Source organism: Lingula anatina, chromosome 4 (genome assembly GCF_051362555.1).
Source record: "Lingula anatina isolate TDL-2025a chromosome 4, LinAna3.0, whole genome shotgun sequence".
NCBI classification, from domain to species: Eukaryota; Metazoa; Brachiopoda; class Lingulata; order Lingulida; family Lingulidae; genus Lingula; species Lingula anatina.
Genome location: NC_141770.1, coordinates 21,654,315 through 21,680,105, shown reverse-complemented (window position 1 = coordinate 21,680,105; position 25,791 = coordinate 21,654,315). Strand labels below are relative to the sequence as shown.

At 35.1% G+C, this 25,791-nt stretch overlaps 2 protein-coding genes and 1 long non-coding RNA gene across 3 annotated transcripts; 2 read left to right on the top strand and 1 right to left on the bottom strand.

The window, feature by feature from the left end:
• The first annotated feature begins 94 nt into the window (after positions 1 to 94).
• Positions 95 to 2,059, top strand: LOC106160542 (uncharacterized protein KIAA1143 homolog). The gene is made up of 3 exons (XM_013537176.3): positions 95 to 290; positions 632 to 776; positions 1,572 to 2,059. Exons 1-3 carry the CDS (start codon positions 174 to 176, stop codon positions 1,802 to 1,804), a joined length of 495 nt encoding a protein of 164 aa, XP_013392630.2. The 5' UTR covers positions 95 to 173; the 3' UTR covers positions 1,805 to 2,059.
• LOC106160540 (tyrosine aminotransferase) lies at positions 2,043 to 19,663 on the bottom strand. Its single transcript, XM_024076066.2, has 12 exons — positions 19,495 to 19,663; positions 11,106 to 11,336; positions 10,512 to 10,616; positions 10,007 to 10,074; positions 8,973 to 9,131; positions 8,197 to 8,388; positions 7,729 to 7,811; positions 7,101 to 7,170; positions 6,582 to 6,710; positions 6,128 to 6,211; positions 5,887 to 5,985; positions 2,043 to 5,372 (listed from the first exon to the last, which is right to left on the bottom strand). Exons 2-12 carry the CDS (start codon positions 11,332 to 11,334, stop codon positions 5,124 to 5,126), a joined length of 1,467 nt encoding a protein of 488 aa, XP_023931834.2. The 5' UTR covers positions 11,335 to 11,336; positions 19,495 to 19,663; the 3' UTR covers positions 2,043 to 5,123.
• Positions 19,664 to 20,699: 1,036 nt separating this feature from the next.
• On the top strand, positions 20,700 to 23,022 carry LOC147762571 (uncharacterized). The gene is made up of 2 exons (XR_015334205.1): positions 20,700 to 21,143; positions 21,633 to 23,022. It is a non-coding gene; the product is annotated as an uncharacterized LOC147762571 (long non-coding RNA).
• The last annotated feature ends 2,769 nt before the right edge of the window (positions 23,023 to 25,791 follow it).

Below are 25,791 nucleotides of genomic sequence, written 5' to 3'. Positions count from 1 at the left end.
GGTTTTATGTATTTTACAGTTCAGAGTATTCAGTACAAAAACAAATTATAACGAGAGCATTAATTTTAATAATTTTGGACTGTCATGTTGCAGCGACGTCTAACGTCGTGCAAGGATGTTAAAGGTGAAGGTTGTTCAAGCTTTTTACAGCATTTCTTACAAACGAAAGAGTAATGCCTGGCAGAGGTGGACGCGGAGGTATAACATACGTACAGCAAGAGGAGCCAGCGTTTCTGAAAAGATTCAAGGAGAGGATAGGCTATAAAGAAGGCCCGGATGTAAATACAAAGGTAGGATATCAAGTGTTGCTCCATTGGTGAAGAGACATGCCACATGAAATTAATGAATGCCCATACATTTACTATACATTTAGTTGAATGCTGTTTCAACTTTTCCAAACGTCAAATTGTGAGGACGTTAATTTTATAATCTGCGTCTGAAGCTCGTGAAACCTTGAAAAAAATTAATTTCTTGTGACATTATTTAAGGATAGTTATATGCTGAGGCGTTATATTTGTGTTATTTTAAATATAAAATCATTGAATTCTGATGAAGTCACCTGAAGCTGGAATAGTTGACCAGTGCTGATTTTCTCTGTATTATAATGTGTGATGCAAACACTGATTTTCAGAGACAGGCGCAGCAGGGTTTGGATGATGATGATGATGATGGTGTTGAAAAGGAAGAGGAAAAGCCAGTGGTAGTGGTCTTGAAAAAGGGTGATCTCACAGCAGAAGAGGCAGAAAAATATGCAAAGGACCCAAATTCAGTCACTGGTAAGAACTTTCTTTCACCAAGTGTCAGTAACTCCTGTCTTCTTACTACCCCTCACCACTTTAAAATAGGGGAGTGGTCTGTATGTTTTATATTTTCACAAGTTTATTTGCTTTGTTAAAAGTTTGGTTGAAATTTGGTAAACAAGGGAGTAGGCTACACTGTCAATGCATACATGTATTCATATAAGAATTATAAGGTGAATTATAAGGTGTTTAATGTAGTATACTGGTATTTGGAAAACAAATGTTGCTTCTGTATATAAATGTGTAATTTGCACCCAAATATGGAATTCGGACTTTCTTTGCTGTTTGATTATTAAAGTCATCATGATAATCCTAATCAATTTTATATGACATTTAGTATTATTAGTTAACTTTTGTAAAGTTTATTGAACATTTATGACAGATTTACACTGTATACATGAATACGATTATAAATGATAAAAAAGATAAAGAGACTCTTTAATATGATACCTCTACAACAAGTCTACCTTTGAAGCATGGCATTTCAACCATTCCTCAAAGGCCATTGATCACATGACTTCTTTAAAAACAATTTACTTTTTTTATCATCCGAAAATGAAATACCTAATTATCCATATTATTTATAACTAATTAATATTATTATTATCATTATTATCGAGAATGGATTTGTTCCTTATATTTGACAAAGTATTTTAATACTAAATATTTAGTACTTTAAAAAAAACATACTACAATTGTAAACTAGTGTCTTGTACAATTCTCCTCCTCCTTTAACACACACGTAATAGACATCACAATTTATTTTTTCAGATGATGAACCACCCCCACCTGATGGGAAAATTCTCTTTAGGAAACCTACAAAAAGGTCAAATGACTCTGTCGGCAGTGATCAGAATTCAGTTACTTCTAAAAAATCAAAAGATAAGGACAGCAAGGAAGAAATGTCTAAGGACAAAAAACATAAACACAAGCACAAATCAAAGACTAAAGCAAAAAATACAAGTTTACTTTCTTTTGGAGAAGAAGAGGAAGAAGATACTTGAGACGCCTGTCTCGTCATTGGTGAATTTCCCAATTTGATATATGGAACTTTTCATACAGTGTGATTGGATCAAATATGGATTGACTCAAAAAAGAGGAAGATGGTAGTTTCCAGTCAACCTTTGATCAAGTTTAGAATTTAATATTTTTAAACACTCTCTAAACAGTCCAGACCAGGCCCAAAACTTGCATTTTGCTGTATCATTAAGTTTTATCTTCAAGGCTAAAATATAAATAAAATTTTCTTTCAAAATCCACTTTATTTCCAGTTTGTGCAAGTACATTTGTGATAAATATGACAAAAAAGTGCCTCAACAAAGCAAAATGGATAAATATTTCTTCTGTAATAAAGTCATGCCAAAAAGAGCAAATGGAGTATCTGAGATACACGCTAAAAATAAAACTTGCAAAAGAGCATAAACAAATTTTTAGTGAGATTCATTCTCAATTTTTACCCAATAAAGTAAACACAACTGATTATATACAATAAAATTGAATATCTTAGCTCCATCTTATTTAAAGAATAAATTCCTATATATTTAATTATTATTGACTAAATTTCTAAGTCACATACTTCTTCATATGCCTGCATAACAGGAGCCTGCCAATACCACTGAAAGTATTTTGTCATTACATTGCTCTGCTGAGCAAGTCTTGTCTGTATCAACAGTTCTTAATTCCGTTCAGTGGCTATATGAGTTTTTGGTGACTGCCCTCCATACAAAACCACTAGGATAAAAAAAATGGTTGTGCTATTGCTTACTTCTTTACTGTTCAATCATTTTGCAATTATTATTATTAACTTCAATGACAAGTACAGTATGCAAGTATGCTTTCCAAAACCACAAAGTATTTAGTCCTTGTGTCCAGTACCTAATCCTCTCAAAAGTTGGTATTTTTTCAGTGGCCCTATTTCCCAGTGTTTATCAGGCAGGTGTTTCTGTATAATAAAAAAGCTACCATCCAAATACTTCGATGGTAGTAAAAACCAACTGCTTAGTATGGCTGTGGTAATGTCACATTTAAACCTGAGCAAAGCAACATGAGCACATATTAACAAATGTGTATAGTCTGGTAAACCCAAGTCACACATTTTTTCAATTTTATTATATAATGAAAATGAAATGTAATAAACCGCAGAATCAGCAAAAATGTGCTCTTAAAAATAAACTAGATTTTTACTTCCTCCGCATCTGTACTTTATCAGAAAATAAAATCTTGCTTGATGTGTACATGTATAAAATAGCTGCCATAAATTACCAACTTTAAGTCTCTCCCACCTGGATAATATAAATGAACAGTATGTTTGAAGATACTGTTATGAATAATAAAGATGTTGCTAACTGTCTGGTACATTTTAAAACTCACACACATACACTCTCTCTCTCTTTCTCTCTCTCTCACACACACACACACACACACAGCTTGAGACAAAAACAAAGCTACAACATTTCTGGCTCATTTTCCAAACAATAATATGGCATTTCATCAAATTACATTTTTCTTTATCTCTCTCCCTCTCTCTCTCTCTTTCTGAAACATGCATGCACACACACACACACACACACACACACACACCTACTGAATACATAATCATAGTGACATCAAAATCTGTACAGCAAAGGTCTAGGTGCCTTTTACAAGAAATATACAAGAAATAAAAAAACAATTGTGCTTCGGCAAATGTGCACTGCTTATGTTTGACTTGAAAGGGCATGATAATTTTTACAAAGGACACTAGAATTCAAAAGGATTACAAAGTCTGGATATTTTACAGCTGATATTGAAGGCTGCAGATCTTTGACAGCTCCAATGCAGATTAGCTATTGTTGCTGTGATTAGTAAAATTAAAAGAATGTATGCAGTTCATAAACCCTAAATAATAATTAACACTTGTGCCCAGCAATCATGCATTAGCACTTCTATTTATATTTCTGACACCTACGTATGTCCTATAAAACAAACTGAAGTGCTAACGTATGATATTTAATGCTAATTTGTGCTCTTTTCATATCCTTTGGTAGACCTGAACCCTGAAATGTTCAAACAGTGCACACTGACAGCCTAACTGTGACTTCTGTACTAAGATCCTATTTTAGTACAAAAAAAAACCTTGTTTAGTCCACATGGTGAACTGTGTTCCTCACCAAATGCTAAATATAAAAGAACAGAATAGAGTATACATGTATATAAAACATAACTTGCCTGGCACTTGTCCCTGCAATGTTCATTACATAACCCCACCGAACAAATTTTTTTAATAGCTGCCTTCTAATATTGCTAAATACAAGGAGGAACCCCTTATATACCTATCACTGCATTAGAACATTTCTAAGACTGATTATTTTGTCAAATGCTGGCCCCACTTTTTATCTTTATACAATTAATGGAATTCGTTACTGCAGAGAATCTGTTTAACACTACAGTATACAATTTGAACTGTAGAATATATAATGTGTTTATAACTAACCACTGTTTAAGTGATTCCCACGTGAAATACAGTGACATTTTGACTAAATATAATTTCTTAATGTGGCACTTCTTAGGATAAAATTTAGAATCTCGCCCCCTCGCAAATTTCAACTTTTTAATAACAAAAAAATGAACATATTGTATTTCACAAATAAATGATTATCTCTTCTCTCACAACCAACAGATTGAATGATATTTTGTGCATTATAATTAATTGAACCTTTGTATCACTCTCTACCATAGGCTGGCTGGGGGAGGACATAACAGTTAATATGTAGTTGTGCGAAAATCCTCACCAGACAGTTGAGTAATTAGCCAGAGCAACATCTGTGAATAACTACCAAAACTAATTCTCCCTGTGGCCCTGGTAGAGAGTGCCCTTTATAATAATAATAATTATTATTATTATTTATTCAGCTAATATATATGAATGTATGTAAAATGTACACCTGAAATTGTTTTTTTTTTTTTTTTTTTTTTTTTTTTCACATTAGCTGAATAAACATTTGCCTCAAATTACCATGAACCCAGCATGATACAACAATCTAACAGACAGGAGTGTCCAATAGATTGAAGGAAGTCTGGCTAAGTGAAAAGCTTGTTTTATCTACATATATTAAATCTACTTTAAATTTTGTAGCAATGAGAAAGGCATTCCAATCCAACCATTTCCCTCATCACTGAACCACAAGTGACAGCACTTCTTACATTTTGGTACCAAGATATAAGACAGTTCTTATAATATTAATAAGTACAATCATGTCTTATATGCTCGGTTTTCTTATGACCTGGCTGTAAATAATTTCAGTGCTAAAATGATAAAGATAAAAGCTTCAGTTGGTGAAGCATTTACTTCTCCTCATGGATCTCGTCATGCTCAGGGATACTGTACAGGATGCTACTGCCGCTGTCTGCATTGCTGTTGTTGTTTGCATTTATGTTCCTGTCTCCATTACTGTTCTTGACTGGTGTGCTGTTATTTTCACTTGGTCCCTTGTAATGGTCCCTGCAGAAGTCTTTTATTCTCTGGCATGCTGTCACCATCTGTTCCTCTGGGACTGATAACACAACTCGGAAGTAGTTTGGATATTGGAAACACTGATTCAGAAAAGCAAACAGAAATACTTTTAATGCAGTTTGATCATAATTTCATTAAATAAAATAACGAAGTGATTGACAGCACTGAAAATTATGCATCTGTAGATACTTTAAGGTCTATAAACCACTTTTTTTCCTGCCAATGGAATAATATTTCAATGCAACAACAGACCTTTTAAACTGTAATAGGAAGCATAAATCCTATGACTGAGCCCCTGCATGTATTTATAACAAATTTAACTCCAAATGAAATTCAGATTACCCATAATAAATGTAAAATGCTGCACTGCAACTCTTTTTATTATCAGTAAGTTTTGATTTGTTCTGTTTCTTTCATAATAATGTATCACCATAAACCAACAATTCTTGAAAAAAGTATTTCAACATTTAAATTGTTTTCTGAGTCATTTACAACTACCCAATTCCAGACAGGTGGTTTGAGGTTCAGAGATTACTTTGATTTAAAAAAAAATTAATATAAATCAAAATCATCATTTCATTTGTTTTTTCTTACCTTTCCTGGCAAACAGAAAACTGACTGTTCTGTGACCATCATTTCAGCAAATGCCATATCATCAGTTATACCTGGGAAGTGCTCAATATCTATACCAATCTGGAAAAACATCGAAATAACCTCAGCGTTAGAGCATACAGGATGTGATTCATTTTGATATAGTGAATACTGAACTAAAGAGCATTTCAAATTGTACAAAACTGGCAAATATAAAATACAATATATCAATATGCAGTCTTACCATCATGTACATGGCTCCACTTGGTTTGATGGGATTCAACCCAGGCACAGCTGACAGATGGTTGTAACACACCTCAGCATTGGCCTGGAAAAGATACAAACTATCAATTACTACTGCAATAATAAATATCTAAAAAATTACTGTTTGATAATACAGATATTTACTGTTATCTGAGATATGATTTTCAAGCATGATCACATAATCATAACACAAAAAGTACAATTATATTTATTGCAAATTCAGTTTTGAAATACAGCTTGGTGCATGTAACTATAACTATGCAACGACTTGTCTGGATTTGTCTGCATCTAGTTTTATATACAAGTGGCCATAAGAAATCTTAATCGAAGTACTTTAAAATTTAAGCCCTAACTGACTGTATATAGGCTTCAATTTTAAATGCCAGAGTTTTGATTCATCTTTGTAACAATCACACACCTATATTTTAACCCACCTGTAAATGTGCCATAATCTTGTCGAAGTAAATCTGAGGGACTTTTGTCAAAATTTTCTCTAATGCACCTTGGACAATAGTGTTGGGTCCCAGAATCCTTTGTGACAATGAGATCAACCCTGGACGCACCTAAAAAGATTGCATTCAAAGATTTTTAGAACACCATACCTACTATGCACGTTAAAAAATTATTGCCACCAATTTATTTTGTAATGACAAAATAATATATTATTATTCAACTAATCAACAAAATCACAAAACTTTCAAATAGTTTAAAAGGAATTAGATCTCTAAGATCTAAATCTAGGATACTGTTATATTGTTACCATTGAAAAAATGGACAACATGAAAGTTTCACAAAATTAAACAATGCAAGATAGAAGGTACGGTTCATAATTAGTTAATATTCCTAATGTCTGCCTAAAACCCTAATTCATCAAACTTGTAAAACTTTTACTAGATTCAAACAAGCAATGCTCATAACTCTAGAATTTAAACTATTTTGCAACTTGACCTTACCTCTTCTTCAAAAGCACCATTTCTGTCATGTATTGTGATCCATCCTAACCTGAAGCCTGGCACAACAAACCTGAAACAACAACAACCAGAGATGTGTGAGACAAATTTAAAAGAGACAATACAAAGGTACCACATATGACCTCATTCTGAAAAGATGTAGTTGCTAGGGGAGACACAATTTGTGATAGAATTAACAGAATGTGATAGAGGAGACGGGAATTGTAGAAGTGTAACAGCTTGCAACAGAGGAAATTGGGATTGAGCTAAATGCCACAGATTGCAGCAATAGAGAAGACTGGAATTTGAACTCGATGTTGCTGTCTATATTAGAGGAAAAAGCAATTGTGCTATATTATAGATATATAAAACTGCAAGAGGAGTCATGAGTAGTGCTCGATATTACAGGCTACACAGCCTGACAAAAATGAAGTTAGTAAGATTTGACAAACTGCAATACAGTAACAAGAACATAGGCAATTAAGTTACAAATAGTGACAACACAATTTGATGGAAAACATCAATAAAAATTATTTTAAAAAGTATCAACACTTAAATGAACACTAAAAAATTTTCTGGTATTAAAGAAACGAATGAGATTATCTCAGTGAGGTTACCACAGCATTCTTACTTTTTCGCCAAGCCTCCAGTGGAGAGAATAGGAACCTCCGTAGTCTGAGATGCAAAGGAGTGATATACACTGCCTTCAAAAACCTGTCAAAATATAGTTATGCAAGAGTGTATATAAAATATAAATAAATAGATAAATAAATAACTAAAAATATAATTATGCAAGAGTAAATTAAAAAATATAAAAAGACAGATAAATAATTAAATAAAAATTAAACACAAAGGTATTTTTGTGACAGCTCAGCTATATATCTACATTTATCTAATAAATTAATAAATAATTTAATACAACTAATTAGTTAATTAATTCAATTAATTAATTAATTTAGAAGTATCTTTGTAACTATATATCTGCATCTCTGTATCTTTTTCTCTATGACACATCAAACTTCCATGTTTGGTTGAATCCATCATAAAAACACAGATACATGCCAATGCAAGCAAACACTCTCAGCAGAAAACAACTTACCTGGAATGCATATATCTCATCAGCAATGATGGGAACCTTGTGTCTGAATGCCACATCACAAATGTCTTTGATGTGCTCCTTGGTAAAAAGAGAGCCACAGGGGTTGGATGGGTTGTTCACAACAATGGCTGCTGTCTCTGTATCGATTTGAGATTCCATCTGTTTCAAGTCTGCCTCCCAATTTTGTTCAGGCTGTCAAAAAATAAAAATTGCATATATATATATATATATATATATATATATATATATATATATATATATATATATATATATATATATACTACATCATATGAATGTGACAGTTTTTTTTTTTTTTTTTTTTTTTGCAAATCCCACTCAAAAGAATTGTACCTCAGGGCCATAGGCAGGGTTGGTTTGATAGGCTTAAAAAAAAACTACCCCTAATAAGGTCAACGTTGAATCAGAATATGACCTAGGTGCTATGCTATTTCTCCAACATGGGTCAACTAAGGGTGCAAAAGGTCTGAGATTGTTACCATCATGCATAGTACTGAGAAAGCTTAAAACTAGAAATGTGCTGTTTTGACAATATGAACAGATGCAGGCCATGGCCATATTAAAACAATACTTTGTCTGTACATACAAAGTGCAAAACTGATACATGTAAACTCAAATCCATTGATTGATTCAGAAATAATTTAATCACTGTAAAAGTTTGCTACCAAATGATGTCACTCAACAGGGATTCAAGTCAGTGACACATTCACATTCATGTGGAACTCTTCAAGAATTTCCCACCTGAACTCCCAACTTACCAGCAAGTTATAGTACTTGCACTCAATGCCAAGAGAGTCAGCTAATGTCCTGTAGAGAGAGAACCCTGGCCTGGGAATGAGAAGGTTCTGGCCTGGATTGGCTAGTACCGAGATACACAGGTCAATTGCTCCCGAACACCCACTTGTCAGTATCACGTCCTACAACAAAAAGAATTATTCTATTATTATTATAATTATTTCAAGGAATTCTTTGACTTCTTTGCACAGGGATAATGTCTTTTGCTTATGTTTTGTATAAGATCATAATGTTTAGCTACATGCTATGATTCAATTATCATGATCATAAAGAACACAACAATAGAAAATGACACAAAACAGGAAATAAAATATTATTATTAGGTCATTCTATATAACACTAGTAGTACAGAATATTTTCACTGGAGAATTGATTAATTATATATTATTACAATATATGCCTGGTGGCTGATAAACATAGTATTCCTTTCACTATATCAGAAGCATGGAGAGATAAGGGTTTTATGTTAAAACTTATAGAATTTATCGTTTATTATTCATCAGAGCTGCTGCATGATATTTACAAAAAATACTATTCTATAATTTTAAATCATTCTTTTTTGTTCTTTGATTTTTGTAACCAGAATAACATCAAAATGCAAAAAAGCAGGTAGAAGACAAAACTCGTAAATAAGAATAGTTATCAACAAGTAATTAATAGTATCCAAGGTCAACAATTTCATATGCAGTAACCAACATTAACACAGCAGCTGTTTCTATTTCAATGATTTATCAAATTTTGTTTTTCATCTCAATGTGATCCTATAACCTCATACTAATCAGCTTTACTGCATTACTTTCTTTGTGAAAAAATACCAAATAAATAGTGATAACAAATGCAATTCATTGCATTTCTTTTCTAATTAACTGTCCATGTCAAGTCAAGTATGGGGACTCCATTTTGCCATCTCTCTATGTAAGAGCCAGTTGCCAATCTCTCTCAAATAGAATGTTGCAGAAAATACAGAGAATGCTGTCTGGGGAGGGTTCATAGTTACCTTTGCTTCAAGTGGGGCCTCAGGTAATGTGAGAGCAGAAGCAACTGCAGCACGTGAAGATTCGTAACCTGGAAGTTGCATGCACACATAAAGTTTGTACATTTAAATAATGCACAGGTGGGTAGGTTAACAACAACAACAATGAATGAATATATAATGCAACTTAGAGGGGCTTTTGTAAGTTACCTTCTCCGCAAACAGAGAAACAACAACTATGCAATTTATATATGAATGCTAGGAAACAGGGTACAGCAGGGAACAGCTATGTAAGAAATAGCTTACAAGAGAAATTTCTAATATTAATTTTTTGTTTCCACTGATAAACATAAAACACAAAAAGGCACAAAAAAGAACCAGAAAAATATAATATTAAAATGAGACAAAAACAGATTAAATTAATTACAACATTAGTGCAAAAAGTGAACAGGACTATACTTTAGCTAGCATCATGCATCTTAAGATCTGACAGTGAGTGACCAAATGTACCGTGTATATCAGTACATACCCACAGAGGGAGCGTATCCATTATGATTACCTCCCTTCACAGTCTCTATCAGGGCCTCCTCAAGTTCAACAGCTGGTGGAAGATTCTTAAACACAGTGGGGTCACCTACAGAATTAAAGCACACAAGAAATTAAGAATACTGCATTCCCATCAACATAAAGCACTGGGGGATTCAAAATTTAGCTGGGGGAAGGGGGGCAGCTAAGTTGTAAATGATTTTTGCCTTACTTCCCTTGGTATCCTTGTGTTACTATGCATACATGTAAAACAGTTGACAAATTGTATAATACATTGGGCAAAGAAAAGGATAGTCCACTTGATTGTGTTTTGTTTCGCTTGTTATAATATTTTTTTTTTGGGGGGGGGAGGGGGAGAAGAAGGGCCCTAACTTTCAAAACTTATGGGGGGAGGGGGTCACATGCCTTAACTCCCCCCTCCCTGTTACTGCTATTGCATGGTTTTGTTTTGGAAATTTCCGAAAATTGTCCAAACATGAAGCGGTCTAGGCATCTAGCCAAAAAGAATGGAAGGCTGAAGAAGTGTTTTCAAATCTTAATTCAACGAAATAAGTGGACAACCTGAATTTTGTCTCACCTATTGATAAGGCTATCATTGCTTTCTCTGGGTTGGGTGTCAGCTTCATACCATCCACAATCTTTCTGATGGGATTGTGGGTATTCTTTGCCATCGTTGATGCCTGAACCTTCCATGTCCCTTTCTGCTGTTTTCTTATCTGCTTTATCACTGGCTCAAAATTGGGAACCGATGCCAGACGAATCAGCTGATTACGCTTTTTAGCGAGCTTGGCATTCTCGGGAGGCATAACTGAAAAAGAATTTAAATTTAAGTCTACAATAGTGTTAATTAAGTTGCATGTGAAAAAGCTTTCTTCACCTTTGACTAGGTCTGCATTAACTATTTTAATCAAATCAAAAAGTAAATAAATAAATAAATTAAATAAATAAATAAATAAAACAGACCTAAATCTTAATCATTCATTATCATTCAGGAAAAGTAAACATCTTATGAAATAAGATATAAATTACAATTTTGTATCATTTATCAATTAACAAGAAAATATTAATTTACTGCATAATTTACACCAACTCTTTTTTTTTTTAACCTATCTTTTGTAAATTAAATCCTCCCAGTTTCACCATATCAGGAGAGTGAAAAAAATGTATTAATTTCAAAGTTCAATAATAGAGCTACATACCCAATTCATAATTATACAGGAATTAAGTATCATAAAATAATTGTCAATGTTACATTAAGATGACAAAATATAATTGAAAGCTTTCACTATAATGAAACATATAAGACTGGGTTCCCATCCCCAGATCGATCTAACAGGATAGGTCCATTTCCTCGCGGTTTCTCGCAAAATTGCTTTCAGCTTAAGTGGCTTAGATGTCTGGGACGCCAACTACTAAAGCTGCGAATCGTCCTAACTCCCTGGGGGTTCACGCTAAATTGCAGTCAGCCGAGCGCGCACGACAGTTAATTACCCCCTTACAGCTTTTAGTAGGCGGGACAGGCGCTTAAGCTAGCTAAGCTGACGGTAATCTAGTGAGACTCCCCACAGGGATAGATTGATCTAAAATCTGTGGGAATGGGGTCTAAGCCACTAAAGTCAATTGCAATAAAGTGAGAATCCCCTTGAAGATAGTTCGATCCAAAGTTTTTATGATATTCTCTGGGAATGGTCTCTAAAAGACAAATTCAGTCTATTACTGCAAAGCAATAATGGAATGAAAATATCTCTTTTTTAAAAGACCCATTAATTACTACAGAGCCCAGTTTTATCTAGCATCATAGCACTTTTTTTTACATGTTTCAAAGTCAGAAAAGAAGACATTATCACTTAAAAGCCTTGCAATCTGGTGATGCACTTGTAAACATTGGCTCAATATTGCCAAATGCCAATAAAATTGCAACTGAGCCTGCTTCAGATAATAAGTAAACAATTTTTGTCTTCTAGTACATATTTACCCAAGATTAATCAGTAATAATCCAATCAAATTTTATATTATTACCAGTTTTATAACAAAAAAAGGTATGAAAAATGCTTCAGGTCAATACTTACTTTATCTCAGTTGACAATCATGAATGAAAAATCATGGAGAATACATTTTTATCAAATTTTTCAGGCTGAGTGAGCTCTTTTGTGATTTCAACCAGTCTCTGCATGGTCAATCAAAGGGCCAGTTGGCTAACAGGTTTTGAAACAGACTTCACTGGATTATAATTGTACTCTACAAACACTTAATACATTGATAAAAATTATCTCATGCACAAAAACATCCGAGTCCTGTTTAAATGGCCTCTTGTTTTTTTCTCTGAACCCTATTGCACTGACTGACCAACAATTTGCCAATCTTTTCCGCTGTGTTCACATCAAAACACAAAATAGATAGCCTATAAATGCCTTAATTCAAAAGACCACACATGAAACCATCATTTTACAAATACCTTAAATTGCCCTTTAAAACCCCCATGTTAAACAATAAAGTCAACTGGTGATCGAGTTAGATGTGTATCACTGAGTATTCCAAGGTCTAAATTGATACTGGTGAGAACAAGCCTTCCACAGTACGGAGAAAATACATTATAGAGATCGCTCACTGCCTCTGACATGCAAACTACACATAATTCCCTTATATACATGTAGGTCCCTGTACAGATGACATGCAATGACAGGTAGTACAAAACTTGCCTATGGTATCAAGTGCTTGGCCTAAATATTACTCAGGCCCATTTGGAAAATTGTTTCTTATAAATATGTTTACAGGATGAGGGCACTGGCTATATAAATGTTTTTTCAACTTCAACTGACTCTTGGTTTACACCAAATTTCAGTCCAGTGGTAGAAAATAACAATCTAGAGCCTGGTCTACAACCAGTAATTTACTTTTAAAGGGGGGGGGGTTATTAAAAATAAAATGAAGACTTTTCAGTAAAATTGACCATGGTCCAGAGGCTGCACATCTCCTCTAGCTGAAACAAGGTAAAATTCAGTCACTTTGTCTTTACTCAAGTCTCTCCCCTCCCCTCTCAAAGCCCCTTACCTATACGTATATGACCCTAGCACATGACCTGACAGAATTTATGTACAGTAGCATCACCAGCTAGTAAACTTCATGAATTGAAGTAAATCACCAGCCTGACATTAATGACTGCTGAAAATGTTTGCTGTCTTACATTCAGTTCAAGGATGATGGTAGTATATTCAAATACAGTATGCTTTACACCAGGCAGGGAGGTTGAGGAGATTCACTTTAATGACCACCCTTTGGGATGGAAAAGGTCCAGTCTAAGTCTTAATTTGATCCAGGTTCGGTGCCATTTGATTTCTCAAGATGGGTAAAAAGAACCACATTTTCAGAAAAAGTGAAAAGTAGCCGTTTCAAGTTGCCACTGGTTACAAGTGTAACTTATTAAGTCACATGATGATCTTAAAGCACACATACAGCAAAATTTTGATTTTCCTGAAATCTTCAACTTTTCCTTTTAAAGCCAAGGTATATAAGCACCAAAAGCTTTTGACAAATCATGATATATCAATCAAATGTTAAATTTGAGTTCTAAGTTCCCATTTGTAGTCACTATTTGGTGATGGAGCCTGATTAATTTTTCTCATGACAATAAAAATTTTAAAAACCAAGAGATTAAACAAGGCAGCAAAGCTGTCAAATGTACAGACAAAAAACAGAAAATAATGATGCAAAATAGGTCATTTTGTCAATTTTGATGCAATAACAAATAATGCTTATAATAGCACTGTTAGTCAACACTGAATTTTAATCATGCACAACAGGTAACATGGTCAATAACAGGAGTGGACCCAGATATATTTTCTGACAGTATTCCAAAGTATCTTTGGTGATCCATCCTCTATTTTGATGATCTTCCAACAGAAAAAAAATAAATATCAGTCAATATAAACTTAAAAATTTGAACGTCTTCCGGAAGACCCAGAAGTTGGTCTCAATCCATCCCTCCAATAAGAATACAGTTTCAGGACCATGAGAGACCAAAGTCACATGATGAAAGTCTCAATATTTGAAAAATGATGACAGAGCATAAAATAATATTACATAATGTTTGAAGACGTAAATAACATACAACTGCTTATGTGGAAACACAGAAAATACAGAAAATGTGCAGAGCCTCACGCGGTTAAATATCACAAATGTAAGTGTTTGAGAAAAAAAATTATTAAGAAAAACATAACAAAACTAGAAAAGCACTCCGAGAGTGCAGACCTCTGCCCAGGCAGCAATTGTTGATAATTATTGATTATTGATTGATAATTGAGCCAGACCACCACCAAAAACTAATTATTGGCCCACTGCTGACAGTTCCTGAAAATTTCAGCGAAATCGGTCCATAACTTTTTGAGTTTTGTTGATGACAGACAAACAGGGGTGAAAATATAACCTTGGCAGAGCCTGAGGTAAATATAATTCCTGCTATTCAAACTTTTCATCTTCGTGTTTGATATATATATATATATATATAAAATTACCTGCATAATTAACCTCCATAATTATCACTGCTCCCTTATTATTAATTATTAATCTAGCAGAGAGCTTAACCTTTGGGAGTTTACAGGGAGATATCAACAAGTGTGCTTTATGTTATCTCATTTTATGGCCTATTAATAATCAATTAGGCAAATGACTCGGAACTTAGCTAAGTGATACCCAAGGGAAATTTACAGACTGACCCTCTCAAAGACCTTTCAGGCCCATAAGTCACATCTTAAGAAAAGCACAAACCAATAATGCACAAAATAGGAGACTACCAATTCTGATGCAATAATACATTATGTTTAACTGCACAGTCAACATCAAATTTTAATTATGCACAACAGGTAACACCGACTAAAGTAAAAGCATAAGGCTTCAGGCCCATCAGAGTTCAAGTTTATACATAGAAAGTGCCAGAATGAGAAAAATGAAAATTTCACACAAAATTGCATCAATTCAATAATAATAGATAACCCAATTGACCTGGCTTTCTAATTTGAACTGCATGCCAATCCTAAAAATCATTCTCATAAGTTAAAAATAATAATAAGTAACACAGTTTTCTTTTCATAATGTTTGCAGTAGCAGTGCAAAAAGATTGTTGTCAATTTTGATGTAACATTACAAAATAAATTATAGAATAATTATCACCAATTTTTGATTATTGACTATAAATAGCATGGACATGCAGAAAATCTGATTACCATTCGTCTTCAAGTCCATGGGAGCTCCGAGTCCCACAATGAATATGCCAAAAAGTTAATGAATATTTCACTCAAATGTATAACTTCCAGAAAAAGAAGCCAATTAGACTGCTTTTCCAACTCCGGCTGCATTTTAGTCCAGTGTTTCTTTTTTAAGGTTTGACAGTCATAAGTAACACGGTTTTCCCATAATGGTCATCATGGCAGCAGCTCCAAAAATTGTGTTTTCTTCTATTTTGATGCAACATTACATAATGTTTAACAGCATAATGACCATCAATTTTTAATAATAGAATATTAGTAACATGGACATTCAGAAAACATGACAAGCAAAGGTCTTCAGGATCATGGAACTTCAAAGTCACACCTTGAAAATGCAAATAAGTGAAAAATTAAATTTTCACAAAAAACTGTTTAACTGCCAGAAAAATTTACCAAACAGACTGCATTGCCTACTGAAGCTGTATTTTAGTCCCATGTTTCTTTCCTGTAAGTTTGATAACAGTAAGTGACATGATTTTCTTTAAATGGGAGCAGTGCCCAAAATAGGGGTTTCTTCAAATTTTGATGCAATATTACATAATGTTTAACAGCATAATGACCATCAATTTTTAATCATAAAATATTAGCATCATGGATATTCAGAAAATATGACTAGCAAAGATCTGCAGGCTCATGGAACTTCAAAGTCACATCTTAAAAATGCCAAACTGTAAACAAGACAGCACTGTTCTGAAATGGGTTTATTTCCATTTTAACACTTTTTTAACATAAACAAAATAAACAGTTTACTTCCATTTTTATATGACCAACTAAGAAAATTGATGAGATGGGGAAAATATCAATAGAACAGTGTTAAATGTCCAATTACCTCCTTTCTGAGATTCTGAACATAGTTGATGATTGAATCTAACAAACTGCAATGATATGAGTTTATTTCCATTTTTGACACTTTATTACACAATACACGATATCAAGTTTACCATCATTTTTATATAATCAACTAACAATGTTGTAAAGATGCAGGAAATATCAAACAAACACTTTTACGTTTCTTATTAGTTAAATAATGAGACTGTTAACATGCTTAAGAATTGAATCTGAGGAAATGTGAAAAAACAGCATAACTTCTAAAATAATGGCCAGATTATGCTGATTTTCTAAATCAACCTGCGTTTTAGTAAGATTGACCACTCCTGTAAGTAAAATGACAATTGGCCAATCTGTTTTTCTTATATTGTGTTATCAGTGTTGCATATATGTTGAAAAAAGTGAAAAAATAGCATAACTCCCCTAAAAATGGCCCGATCATGCTGATTTTCGAACTTGACCTGCCGATTATGAATATTCATCAGTTTTGTAAGTTTCAAGCCAAAAAGTAAAATAGTTTTCTACTTATCATGTTATCGGTGCTGCATATATGCTGAAAAAAGTGAAAAAACAGCATAACTTCCCTACAAGTCACCCGATCATGTTGATTTTCGAACTTGACCTGCGTATTATAAATATTTATCAGTTCTGTAAGTTTCAAGCCAAAAGCAAAAACGGTTTTCCACTTATCGTGTTATCAGTAAAAGTGCACGACGGCGACGACGGCGACGACGACAGACGCAGATGATAGCTATATGTACAGACACATCTGTGTCTGTACATAAAAATGTTTACTTAGTACAGTAAATTCCTCAATGGATTTGCAAAGAGTTATTACCTTTATTGGTAAACAAGATGAAAATTACTATTCTATATTTTTGTCTGCATGGTCTAAAGAACACTGCTTCACTGTCATGAATAAAATGTGGTTACAAGAAAAATGAATGAGTTGATGAATGAATGAATCTTCCAGATTTCTTTTTAGCAACCATAGGAGACCATTATGTTTTTCCACCTAAATGGTTTTGAGGCAAGAGAGCTAACCAACTTGAAAACTTAAGCTCTTACAACATGTAACTGCATATAGTTATGTAAGTTCCCCTACTGCGCACCACTTAACAAGAGAAAATTTCAATGTTTTGTTTTTAACAATAAAATATCCTACCATGAAATGAACCTGAGGTGAAAGAAAAAGCATAGTTTGAAAAAAAACAACAAAGGGAAACATAATCAACAATAATACACTTGTAATAATCACTGGAACATTTCAAATCATATTTGAGACTATAATGGAACATTTGTTAAAATTTGAATACCATACATAAAAAAACAATGGTTTCTACTGATAAAACAAATGGTGAATATTATGTAAACTGCTATACAACACAGGAATTAGGAGTGAAAAAACAAACTTATAATAAGGAATTATATGAATGTTTTAGTAATTTAACATCAATACTCAGACTGGTATAACATCAACATAAAACTTTTTTATCCCTAGCTGTGTCCTACATATGATGGTAAATTGTCCACATCTACTGCTTTATATTCATTGCAAAGCAAATTTTAAGCTAGACAAAAATTTCTGCACTTTTGCAGTATTCCCCCTCCCCACCACCACTATATAACTCTTTAATATTCAATTTTTTCTGAATTAATTTGTGTGGAAGCTTGAGCAATGTCTCCACTCAAATAAATTAGTTTGGCAATTCATTCACTTATTTTAAGATGTTTTTCACATGAAACTTTGTGAGCTGAGGTTATTGTTGGGGTAAAAAATTTACTGTAATCTCATTGGTCGAAGAACTTGAAGGTTTACAAAAGCAATAAAAAAGTCAAGTTCTGAACTAATTTATTTGAATGACATAGACATTTAGTCTAAGTCACAGCCTAACTTAATTTTGATTACAGTTACAGGGTGGGGAAATATACCGGGGTTTACTGCAAAAGTACCAAATTTCTACCCATATTCTCCCCACCTAAAAGCAAAATCTGGGATCTGTTATTACACAGTAACTTTGGTAAAGAGCAAGCAAAGGTCTGAAAACTTGTCTCCAATTGAGGACACTCATTTCTGAGTCATGCTGTTTATAATGTGATGAGGGTGAAAAGGGGAAAATGAGAGATTTCACTATAAGTACAATACAGCTAGTGTTCGTGGATATTGAACATATATTTTGCTCATACAAAAATGTAAAAAGGAATATGAACAGAGCAATATAAACTTAAAGAATCAATCTCTGTAAATTATGACCACATCACACATTTGTCTTGCACAATTTCTACATCAGTACATATCAGTATACTAAGTACATATGACACCTGTACATTTGTATAATTTGTACATCCAACCACAGATATTTTATTCAGTAATTGAATCTGTTGCTATAGTTTTATGACTTAAACCACAGGCGTAATCATTATAAAAAATTTCATTTTAAGAGCATAAAATCGGTGATATAGTGTCTTCCCAACTGTGAGATGCATGCACCGGTAGGCATTAGCCTTCAACTTGACCTTGAAGGTCGATCAATTCAATGTTTTTCTCATAATTTTATGTTGCCACTAGACTACTAAAATAATCTAATACAAATCACACATTCCATCTGATTAAACCAGGCCAGTGAATTTTATCGGTGTTTTATAATATCCAAACTCTGTCCATCACACTGGCCAATGCCATACATAAATCTAAAGATCGACGCTCGAGCCAAGGTTTTCGCACTAACCAAATGGACCGATACGAGGTCAACGAGGCTGACACTACTAGTATATCTATAGCCTTCATTATTTATCCACAAATTTAACCGAAAGCTACTCGACACATTTACTTATAAGAACATTTATTCCCTAGACTGACGAATCAGCCTTGCTTACCTGTCGTTTTCAGTTGATATAACTACGCAAAAGCATCTTTTAGGAATGACGATGATGATGTGCTGCCATTAAGCTTCATAACCTAGAATCTGGAGAGCGAGCTGATTGGATGAAAAAGAGGTGTGCCAGTGTGACGTAGTTTTGTATTCATTATGCACGCTGTTCACTGTTTACTTTACTGTTTATTACAAACAGAGAGCTACAACATTGAACGCCTGTTTGGCATGTGAAATGATGCGGAACACTACTGCCTGTATAACAAGGCAGATGTCGGGAACAAAAGAGTGACGTACTTCGCCTGTTTCGTATCTTGCACCCACACACGCCACGCTTAAATTATGCGAGCAACAGGTGCACTCACCCGGTGTACCTGCTAATAGGCCACCAGTACAGCGCTCACGCGCCAAAATAGTGTCTACGTGCATATATAGAGATAGATAGATAGATAGATAGATAGATATGTTACCGAGAATTATTAACCCAACTCAGGTGGCTGGTTCAAAGTTTATTCTGACTTCCAAACCAATAAAACAGTATAAAATAAAACCCAACACAAGCCACAAGTCTCAGCTTTTCCACCGTCACAGTGCTCGAAATTGGCGCGCACAGATTTTATATATTGAAAGGTCACGTGATAGAAGATAAGTTGTCAAGGGATGTGAAGGTACTTAGAAGTCGCGAAAGTCAACGTAAAAGTATTCAGAGAACAACCAATTATATCACATGGTCGCATCCTCCCCCCACAACTGAAATGTTGCCTCGACATTCACACACACTGAATAACTGAATAATTGAAAAATATTTCAAATTTATTTCATTTTCAATTATTCTTTATAAGTTTAATTAACTCTTCACAAATTGTGCTTTTATGTCCGCTGAAAGTTGCGTCACTCACTAAGTCTATTAATATGTTAACTCTGGTTTTCCAGTCAGTCTTTTCTTCTGACTCGGCAATACGCGCGTAATTTATAAATTCTCCAGAAGTCATTCACGCTGGCCGTTTTCTTTGTCTAGTACTCCTTCGTGGAGTTGGTCGGTCAACAATGATATTCTCTGGCATTTGAACATCACTAGCTTCACTAATCTCTGAAGATACTTCTCTAACGTCATTTGCTTCGCTACCTTCTCCCTCCTCGAGGAGCAAAGGTTGATTAAGAGGGGAAAAAAAGAAAAAAAGCTTTTGCACCTGTGCGTTTGGGCGAACGACTACGTTTAGGTCATCATATTTTACTGCCTAGTGACGTGTACACATTCGGTTAGAGAGAACATTATCCGAAGCTAGATTGCTACCCGTCAATGAAAAACGGTTTGACAAATCAGCATAATTTTATGAAATCAAGCCTTTCGAAATTGATCGTTTCTCTGCTAAAATCATATTGGACATTTTATTTTTGCAATATATGTGAAACATTTTGTCTCTGTTATTTGTGTCTATGTTTTTTGTTACTATTGAAATATAGGTTATACCGGTAAAAAAGGCATTTTTCACTGACCACAAGGTAGTCAGAACTGACCTTCCGCACGCGTGACTGATTGTATTATAAGACTGTTAGGTCATCATTTTGTGAGCAGTTGTTATGAGTACAAATGCCTTTATTTATAAGTGGTCTGTAGACTATTTGACGCATAACAAGCAGGGTATCCGCAAGGTAAGTGCCGTTTTGTAAGATACTACTAGTAGCTCGATTTTCTCCATTAGTTGACAGGACATGTCTCCTAGACTTTTAATGCAAATTTTATGAAGCCTTGTTTCGAAAGTCACATGGCGTCCTGTTTTGTGTATTTGAATAAATGAATTATAAATAAAAGTAAGGACAGCACTTAGACCACGGTGGAAGTGAAGAACAAAAGACTCAGACGTGGTGTAACTCGAATAACCGCACGTCTGGCATGAATGCGTTATAACCCGCTAATGGACCCGTGGTCTAAATAAGATAGACCCCTCGTCAGCGAGGGTTATGTGACATCCACTCGTGCTACGCATTCGTGTATGCCACATAACCCTCGCTGACTCGGGGTCTATCTATTACATCTTTCTATACATGAAATTGTCTCTAATAGCAAATATTGATTAATATTTATTATATCAGTAACAAAAACTGACGCTGCATTAATTGGTGACACGCTTATTTTTTCAGCTGAAAATTGCGACAACATGCCGCCACTTAAGAAGCGCCGTAATGATTCATCAGCAGATTACGTCAGTTACCTGAAAGACAAGTTGGCCTTCGAGAAAGAACCCTTTGAATTAGAAAAGAAAGCGCGAGAAGCTCAAATAGAGAAAGACAAATGATGGAGATGGTTATGCCTTTGTTTAAAAAAAGAAAAACTGAATCGACATACTAGGCTCTTGCTGCCTACAAGATACACATGGACTGAATGTTTGTTAAAACAGTTTTTTATTCAAGATTTCATATGGATAAATGTTTGCTTGAGGTATGAATTTTAGTTTTTACTCTTTAATTTTACATACGCACAATGTACACGTGTACAGTTCATGCTAAATAGTACTCCAAGGTGGGAGGATCTAGTTAAAAGTACCGACTCGTCTGGTCGCGTTGCCATACACACAGGTATGGCAGTTGACCAGAAGACCACCTACCAAGTAGTGCTTGGCTACAGGAGACAACAGAACTTTTAAATGCTTTCGAAAGTCCAGGAAGGCAAAGTTTCGCAATAAGTTCCCGAACTCCCACTCGACGCATTCCCGCACAGAGGACATTCTCCTGTTGAATTCTTCTCCTTCGGCACTCAAATTTGCTTCTCTAAAGGGACTCAACAGGTATCTTCTAACGGGGTAAGCCGGGGCTCGGAATCTCGAAAGGTTCGCTATGTTGCGCACGCGCTATAGCATAGCTAGCGTGCGCTATTTGCTAGTGCGATTGCACCCACCTGCTATCTCGAAGCCTTAGCAGACGCAACGCAATTATAACCTCAAACTCTACTAATATTCGATTGCCGCATAAAGTGAAGACGTCATAACACAATTACACAAAATGCAATTTTTTTCACCATGACGCAAATCAAGAGGTTGTTTTTATTTATAGGAATATCATAATTACAAATACTGATATTTGAAGTATTTGACACCAATAAAATGTCAAAAAACAATTCAATAAGCGAAGCTTGGACTGACACAATTACTGACACAATGGTGAGTAGTGTTCAGTCTCACAATAATAGACATTGAGGAAGGTCACGGTGCGGCCGAATGCTTTGTTTCTGCTTTTTCATTTTGTGTGGAAAATGACACTTTTAAATTTATTATTATTATCAATAGACTACACAGATGAATGAAATTCACCAGAAAATATAAAATGATGTATGAAATGTTTAATTTTGAAATTTTTCTGCATAATAAAATATGACTTTGGCATTCTTCACGTGAATATTTACCGCAAGTTTTTCTATCAGAGGTACCAGTGATTCAATCAATTAAAAGCTTCCATGTTTTTGTTATATGTTTTATTATATGCTATTATGACTAGCAACCCAAACTTGCCACCATGTTTAATTACATGAAAGACACATTAAAATGACGCAGAGGCCTTTGCGACTAGTTTGTATCGCCGCAAATAATAGCCTCGAAACTAATGGCGATTTGGACATTAGCGCACGGCCGGGATTTGCGAAGCTTTCGAGATATGGGATAGCGCACGCTAGCCATGCTAGCGCAGGCGCTCAAAATAGCGATTCTTTCGAGATACGGGATAGCGCACGCTAGCCATGCTAGAGCGTGTGCGCAACATAGCGAACCTTTCGAGATTCCGAGCCCGGATCTCCATAAATTGCGTATGGAAGACCATTCCAAAATTACCTAGCCTGTCCAATAGACCTAATTTAACGTCTCTGCTTATACCCCCTTTACACTGGACGGCGTCCTTTCTGCGTCCTCTCTGCGACCATGAAATTTGGCATCGCTGTGGTCTAAATAAGGAGGCACGAGCATTGATTCTGTATCAGAATGAATGCTCAATGAGCGGCCAGTTGTCGGCACGCAAAGTATTATAATTTTTTAACTCTCAAATGGGGCCGTACTGCTGGACGCAGAAAGGACGCCGTCCAGTGTACATGTAAAGCGGGCTTTACAGCACGTGAAACATGTAACAGCCTACTGTACAATTCGACTATCTGTAAAGGCTAACCGGGTCTTTCTGCGAAATCACGAAAAGATAAACGTTGGTCATTTTACGGTTACGGATAGCTAAATGTAGTTGGTCGCCTAAACGTGCAGGTGCGAAAGCTCTCTACTTAATCTTCCATCACTTGCACTGTCTCCACTTTCTGTGTCGGACTTTGATGAACAGTCTGCATCTACCGTTTTATTTGTGTCTCGCTTGGAAGTTTTTTCTAGGTACGGGTCTTTTTGCATTATTTGAAATAGGAAGCTCAGAAATTGGAAGTAATAAATTTCTGTGAAACACAGGTTTTTCTTTCTGTACAACAAACACAGGGATTTCACTATTTGGTTGAGCCAAAACAATATATGATTCGTTTTCCCATTTATCTGCAATTTTGTGCCTACCTTGGTATGTAACAACTTTCACAAGGATCCTTTCCCCAACTTCCAACACAGATCCTCTCAATCATACTGTACCTTCTGATGTGCTTGTCTCGTTTTTCTTGTTGCCAGCTCGTATGATCTTTGTAGACGTTTCTTCAAGTTAGAAATATGGACAGAGTGATTATTATCGGAGCACTCGCCTGATACTAAAACAAACGCCACATCCACGGCTAATCTAGGCTGTCTCCCAAACATTAGACAGTATGGGGAAAAACCAGTTGTATCATGCACAGTGCAGTTATACGCATGAACAAGAGAAGTAACATGCGACTTCCAATCACTCTTTTCATCAATCTCTAACGTACCTAACATATCAAGCAGAGTTCTGTTGAATCTCTCGGTAATGCCATTCCCCATTGGATGGTAACTTGTGGTTCTGGATTTCTCTATGCCACACAACTTGCAAATTTCTTTTATCAGACTACTTTCGAAATTTGCACCCTGATCACTATGTAACCTATGCGGGAAACCGTAGTGATAAACAAATCCATCCAAGAAAGCTTCTGCAGTAGTTTTTGCTGTCTGATTTTTAGTGGGAATTGCAATTGCATACTAAATTAAATGGTCTGTAATGACTAATATATGTTGAAAACCACCTTTGAACATCTGTAACGTCAGATAATCCATACATACCAGTTCGAGTGGTTGAAATGTCTCTATATTCACCAGTGGCGCTCGCACGTTTGTTGAGGATTTCCTTTTTAAACATCTGTCGCACGAAGATATCCACTGCTCAAGATCATTACACATACCTGGCCAGTAGAATCTCTCTCTCAGTATAGCTTGTCCTCTGTCTTTTCCTAGGTGTCCCCGTCGTTGTGTACGCCGCGCAGTGCTTTTTCTCTAAAAGATTTGGGTAGTACTAATTAGAAAATTTGCTCACCTTTAATTTCAGCTTTCTCGGCTCGCGACACCAAATGTTACCGGGAATGATTAACCCAACTCAGGTGGCTGGTTCAAAGTTTATTCTGACTTCCAAACCAATAAAATAGTATAAAATGAAAACCCAACACAAGCCACAAGTCTCAGCTTTTCCACCGTCACAGTGCTCGAAATTGGCGCGTACAGATTTTATATAGTGAAAGGTCACGTGATAGAAGATGAGTTTTCAAAGGATGTGAAGGTACTTAGAAGTCACGAAAGTCAACGTTTAGTATTCAGAGAACCACCAATTATATCACATGGTCACAGACAGAGTCACCATATGCATGCTACATCATGAAGACGCATACGCTGACTATATAATAGTCTAAATGCAACCATACCAGTGACACCAATACACATGACAATATTTCTTAAAAGAATTAGTTAATATAAGTGTATTCCAATCTTGCACACGCTTGTGCAAAAGCTTAACGAGAGGAGCCGGATAAGGATGTAAATGCGAAGGGAATCCCCCACCCTGCCTCAGTCCTTCTTTTTTATTTATATTAAAAGCAATTTATCCTGCCAGTCATTACCAGACCCCCTTCCCTATACTCTCAACAAAATTCAGAACCATGACTGATTTAGACCTCCAATTCTTCCTGACATTTCAGAAGAAAATGTCGACATCAAGTATTTTAATTGGCATTTTTTTGTGGGGGGGGGGGGGGGGGTATTAATTTGAAGCTGGAACGCAATACATTTGTTGGGGATAAACAGGATATAGTTTGAACAGAAATAGCTTTGTATTGCGAGATATTTAGACGTAAACAATTGGGACATTTGCAAATGCGATACAACAAAACACC

Bases quoted from the DNA above. Each gene is read 5' to 3' on its own strand.
- LOC106160540 (XM_024076066.2), bottom strand. From the start codon at position 11,334: ATGCCTCCCGAGAATGCCAAGCTCGCTAAAAAGCGTAATCAGCTGATT. The intron at 10,617-11,105 runs GTGAGACAAAAT...TTAATTCTGTAG, and splicing joins AATGATAGCCTTATCAATAG to GTGACCCCACTGTGTTTAAG. The intron at 5,986-6,127 runs GTAAGACTGCAT...ATGTTTTTCCAG, and splicing joins GTGGAGCCATGTACATGATG to ATTGGTATAGATATTGAGCA.
- LOC106160542 (XM_013537176.3), top strand. From the start codon at position 174: ATGCCTGGCAGAGGTGGACGCGGAGGTATAACATACGTACAGCAAGAG. The intron at 291-631 runs GTAGGATATCAA...ACTGATTTTCAG, and splicing joins GCCCGGATGTAAATACAAAG to AGACAGGCGCAGCAGGGTTT. The intron at 777-1,571 runs GTAAGAACTTTC...TTATTTTTTCAG, and splicing joins GGACCCAAATTCAGTCACTG to ATGATGAACCACCCCCACCT.